The following is a 6,000-nucleotide window of genomic DNA, read 5'->3' as shown; positions in this document are numbered from 1 at the left end:
CTTGTTACCAGATGAAGCCACCCTCATCGCGCACACATGCAATCCACATCCTCATAAATCTATCTACGGTCTAATCTACTTCATCACGGCGGGCACCACTCCCCTTCTAAGTACCTCCAGGTCACTCTCCCCGCTGATGAATAGCAATCAAGTGCTGCTTGTAGGTGAAAATGGGCCACAAACTGATATTTACATTTCAGTCATTATCCCAACCCTCATGACAGACTCATGCGATGTTATTCCATTGCACGGGGACACTGAGGTTGCAGAGGTGGTTTTCCTAACCAGCGTGTTCATCTTCTCCTCACTATCCCACATCAAGGCAGAGCTATTTTATTGATTTCACATGTTTAGGTTTTAAAATGTATTTAACGTTCTGAATTTGTTAAAGCTAAAATTTGTGAAAGCTGAAATGTGCGCGTTATTTGGCCGACCCTCTTTGAAACAGCACTGAACAGATTAACTATGTTTGCCAGTGAGGACACAACTCCTTCCCCTCATGATCCATCATCCAGGTAATTGCAGCAAATATTTGAGTTTTCAGACCCTGCCGTACAAAAATTGGGCAGGCAACATTTACCATGAAAGCGGCGGTGGACCTCAGGGAAAACGGCGCAGATCAACTTGTTTACTATGAGGGAATTCATTTGCATCTTTAAGAAATTTGTCAGTGAAAAAACCCAAAAACGACACCTTCAGGCAACATCTCGTGTAAATACAGGTTTATTAGGGATGAAAATGTTCCATGACAAACAAAGGGGGGGGGGGGGGGGGGGGGGGGGCACATTCAGAGTACATTTCATCTCCTTAACATGCTGCACTCAAACATTGTTCAACTTCAAAAACCCATTGTTGCTCTGCACAAATATGACGCCTCTTTACAAAAATACTCTCCTTAAGAAGAAAAAATATTTGGGCATATTGGGTAAAATTATCAAGATTTTCCATCTGTCCTACTTTGATCAATCACTCAAAAATGGTGACAGGCTACAAACATTAAGCCAAATTCTTAGTCTAATAGTCTCTAAAGACTGCGGTTGAGTGTGTTAATTGACATGTAAGAGCAATAACCCCTCACGAGCACTAATGACTTCTGCAGCTCTACACTAGCACAACAGCAAACTGAGGTCTGGTGGTTAAAAATGCAACGTGAACACAAAAGAGAAGGCGGTTGGTCAGGTTTCAGACATAAGGTAGGTGAATGGAAGATTGGCTGGTCCATCCTGTGGCAGATTTAGTAAAAGGTGAAGGTCCTATGAGTAGCTATTGGTCGTTTCATGGAGAGGTAGGATAGTTGTCATGGTTAACGTATCAGGTCCCAAGATAACTAACTCATTACAGTACTTGCATTCATTTCCAAAGGCAACAGACTTTTGACATGTCACCTCATGGGCTATTCTTCCTCAAACCATGTACCAGTATAAATTCTTCCTTATTCGTCAGACCATAAAAACTCAGCTAAGTAGGGAAAAAGGATGGCAGCAGTTCAACCTCTGCCAGGAATTAAACTCCTTCTGGTGTCTTTAGTTTGGTTGAGCAGTCAGGACAGGTGTAGAGTTTTAACTCATGTCAGTTTGTCAGTGATCTTTCTTAAACTACTCAAGTGGTTGTACAGCAGATAAACCTTGGAGATTTATGACGTAGATTTTATCTTCAGATTGGGTGTAAAAGGGGCGAGGTTTGGCACACGTTTTTGTTTATGGCAAATGTTGGACAGAGGGGAAGCAATGACAACTTAAGTTTAGAAATCAACACAATTCATGTATTCGGAAATGCAGCAACAGAATATAATTAAATAGGTGCATTTTTGTTTTAACAGTCATTTCAACATCTGGCCCTACTTTACAAACAGTGACCCTTCATTTCCATCAAGAGCAACAAAGAGGGCACATTGGAGTGAATTAGCAACATTCACAAAACAACCCTTCTTTACCGCAAAGGCCAACAGCTAGAACTGAATCATCTTGGGAGCTTGAGAGCTACACGAGTGTCCGTCTGTAGAATTAGTCATTACAGGACAGCTGCGGTCTCAAACTTAGAGGTCAGATCCGTTTTGTTTATTGCGCCAAGTGCTCGATAGATTAAGTTTGAAAGGAGTTTTAACTTTTGGATCCATGTGTGATAGTTTCACTAGAGGCATGGTTGGAGGCCACAAGACACAATCAGGTGAAAAGAAGAAAAGAAAAAAGCAGATAGCATGATTTTGTTTCTATAAATGGCTATGGCTTCTAAAATGTGATCGCATAGACATTTTCTAAGTTTACGATGATCAATTGAATACAAAAATCTCCCAGTACAGTATAAAACTTGAACCGAAAGAACTGTACAAAAATGTTTCACTATTCTGATTTTTTCTTTTACTTTGTCGAGAGAAAGAAGGTACAGAGAGGAGAACACACCGTGTCTGAAATAAGTGTTTGGAAAAAGAAAAAAAAGGGGAAAATTAATTTCTTTACTATAGAAAAAAAAAAACTCAGGAGAAAAAGTTGGAGGAAACACTTTACACTGTGGGAAAATGTTACGTCTCTCATCCCTCTTTCATTTCTCTAGTGTTTCACTTTCATATCCCAGCTTCTGTTCCTTATTCATTCCAATTCATCTAAAAAATTTATTTTAACAACTATTTCCTAAAAATATCTTGACAGTGAACACATCTTAATGCATCTACAGTTCTGGTTGTTGTTGTTCTACATCAATTTAAGTGTCTTGAGTGTTGATGAGATTACACAGACGAACCCTTCCTTTAATATCTGGAAATAAAAGAAGCGACAAAGAAAAACAACCACTGTGTTTTAACACAGTGGGAGCACTAATCCAAAATCGACAGTTTCTGCATTGCTGAGCTCCTTCTGCACCTGCATATTTTTTACAATAAACTTTACCTTTTCTTTTATTTACAGATCATAAGAAGGGTTTGCCCCTATTTAGTAATAGTCAGACAAAGGTGCTCTTAATGCTGAAATACTTTTGTCTAATTGTCTGATACCTTGCTCACGTCATGTGTGCTCTTTGTGGAGGTTTCCTTTTGGAGCGGCGTTGCCTTACTGGCTCTGGGACTCCCGGACCTTGGCTTGCAGGGCATCGCAAGTCTTCTTGGCGTCGCCTAGCAACATTGCAGTGTTGGGCTTGTAGAAGATGGGGTTGTCGACAGCTGCGTATCCCACACCCAGGGAGCGTTTCATCACAACCACCTAAAGAGTGTACACACACACACACACACACACACACACACACACACACACACACACACACACACACACACACACACACACACACACACACACACACACACACACACACACACACACACACACACACACACACACACACACACACACACACACACACACACACACACACACACAGACACACAGACACACAGATGACAGTTCTGAAGCAGACAGAAATGATCCCTTCTCTGACCTTTGTATGTTTTTGCTGGCCATCAATCATTTTATTATCCACTTACTTAAAAAGCTTTTGTTGATTGTTTCGATATAGATTTCCCTAAGGTCTAAAAGTAGTCTATGTTGTAGTTTACATTCGTGTGTGCTCTCACATGACTCGTGCGTGCATCACCGGCCACTTATGAATCACCATTTGAATCAGTAAGTATTTGAGCGATTTCTTGTAAACCACAGTTGAGTGTCCCTGTGTGTTTCTATCCGTGTACCTGACTGTGTGTCTCTGTAGGCGTTTAGACGAGTGTGTGTGGTGAGGTTGAGTGTCCTCTTTGATTTCCCCAGAGGAGTCTGTGTGTGGAAACTAGTGGGAGCGCTCTATAAATCCCAGATCTCGGAGCGCTGCCAGTGCGATTCTCTGAATGTCGTCATTCCACAGCGACACAGGCACCACTAATGGCTTCAGGATGGGACGTGCACCTGGAACTGCAGGAATCGGTGTCTTGTGTATGCGAGCATGCATGTCTCTAGGTTCGTGTGCATCTTCAAATGGAGGCCCCCCTCTTCGAGGGTGGACTGCAACATTGATTTAAGGCAATAAAAAGCAGTCCAGTTGTTGTAAAATCTTCTATTCCTCTTTATATTTTTTGAGGCTTGAGGACAACCTCATTATCACACATGCCTTTCCCAGATGTCTCACCTGCTTCGACTTCCAGACCTCCAGCACAGGCATACCAGCGATGATAGAGTTGGGATCTTCCTGGGCGGCTGAGTTGACGGTGTCATTGGCACCGATCACCAGGACCAGGTCAGTCTCTGATGTGACACACGACAAAGTCATTAAAGACTTTATCTTTGTCAGTTCACCTCACATTTATCTTTATTATCTTTTTAAAATAATTTGACTTCTTGCTTCTTAAGTGGTCATATCCTTTTTGTCTAATTCAATATTGTTGTAATGTTTGGGAGTTCAAAACACTTTTATTCACTTAATCTTCAAACCCAATTACTGTATGTCACACCTTTGTAACAAAATAAATAATATCACAGCTCTTTTTCGTCAAGTATTCCCTAAAATAAAAGCGTCAAAAAACATTTGAGTACTTTTAGTTACTGTAAGTAGGAATGTGTAGCCCCTTTGTGACAAATACGGATATGGGCTTATGGCTCATTTAGTCAGAGACATGTGCATGAAACATTTGGAGATGATGAGATCAATATTGTTTAGAGAGTTTCGGAAAATAGGTTTCTTCAAAACATACCAATTGAAGAAAACCCAACATGATTTAAGTTAAAGTAACAATATGCAACAGATTTGTCTTTTACAAAGCATTATCTGGAAAACTAGTTGTTTCCATGTTTTTGGCAAAAACAGAAAAGTAGTAGTAGTACTGGGCCACTGTTTATTCAATATTTATTGAATAAACAGTGGGTGAGATTGTTTTATTTATCTGAAGCTTGTTTAGCTTAACATTAAGACTGAAAGCAGGGGAAAACTCTCCATACATACAAAATGCAAACTGCGTTCTCTGCAGTAATTCTCAATGACACAGTCAATATAATAATGGCAGGTACAGTACATAGACGGATGAGAAGAGATCGAACTTACCAGCAAAGTCCTCGTTAATCTCCTCCATTTCCAGAACCATATCATATGGGACACCGGCTTCAGCCAGCAGCACGTTGAGCTGACCGGGCATACGTCCAGCCACCGGGTGAATACCAAACCTGAGGAGGACATGAGGCTCATTGTTAACGAGTGCTTTACGAACAACAGTTCCTCCTCGGCAGACCTGGGTTTTAACCACCGTTTACCATAAACTGACCAATCAGACAGAAAGACACGACAAAGGGAGAGAAGACATGTCAGAGATGGTGACAATAAGATGGATATGTTGGACAAGTGGAGCTGAGAGACATTTGAGATTATAGTCTTGTTACACACACACTGCACTTTTCTACCATCCATTACATGCCGGCCATGTTTGCATGTGTGTGACTGGGTATACAGAGCTCTCAAACTCAATTAGCCATGTCATGCAATCAGGCAAGGAAATTAACAGCAGCCACTGAATTCTGGTAGCTGGCTCATTCTTGCCACTCCGCCATGTGACCGACCTCCATTTAGAAATGTAGGTTTCTATTTGTTTGGAGAGTTTGGGCACACGGCCGGTTGGTTCTGGGATGTATTAGCGACTGTGGCTGCCTCATTTCCGCACCTCATGCATGCCCGATGAAGACAGAAGGTAAGAGGCAGGACGTGTGCTGTGGTTCTACACTTAATACTGTTGTAGTGTCCAAGGAAGAGGCGCGAGGTGGCAGGAAGCACCTTACAGACCGAGAGGGAAGAGAGGAGGTGTAGGAGGATTTCAGAGGCAGGTATGAAGAGTAGCAGAAATTAAGACGAATTGAGGAAATGCTTCACAATTCTAATACAGAAGAGAAAAAGAACAAGAAATCTGCGTGAAGGAGGTTTTTTTCCCCTTCTTTCTGTTTTTCACTGACCACCCACTTTCCTCTAATCAAGTACAAATGCTCTAAGTAGCAGCAGCTGCAACAGCCAGGATCAAACGACTGAGGCAAGACAATTACACGAGCT

At 41.6% G+C, this 6,000-nt stretch overlaps 1 protein-coding gene across 1 annotated transcript in view; it reads right to left on the bottom strand.

Moving 5' to 3' along the window:
• Positions 1-707: 707 nt before the first annotated feature.
• The window catches only part of nnt (nicotinamide nucleotide transhydrogenase), a 30,414-nt gene continuing 25,121 nt past the window's right edge, over positions 708-6,000 (bottom strand). The window contains exons 20-22 of the mRNA XM_035607208.2: positions 5,011-5,129; positions 4,102-4,217; positions 708-3,191 (exon numbers count right to left, since the gene is read on the bottom strand). Coding sequence (XP_035463101.1) covers positions 3,042-3,191; positions 4,102-4,217; positions 5,011-5,129 — 385 coding nt within the window. The 3' untranslated portion in view covers positions 708-3,041. The remainder of the gene's footprint in view (positions 3,192-4,101; positions 4,218-5,010; positions 5,130-6,000) is intronic.

Source organism: Scophthalmus maximus, chromosome 20 (assembly GCF_022379125.1).
Source record: "Scophthalmus maximus strain ysfricsl-2021 chromosome 20, ASM2237912v1, whole genome shotgun sequence".
Lineage (NCBI taxonomy): Eukaryota > Metazoa > Chordata > Actinopteri > Pleuronectiformes > Scophthalmidae > Scophthalmus > Scophthalmus maximus.
The sequence above is the reverse complement of the archived record's forward strand: the minus strand, read 5'-3'. Positions and strand labels throughout refer to the sequence as shown.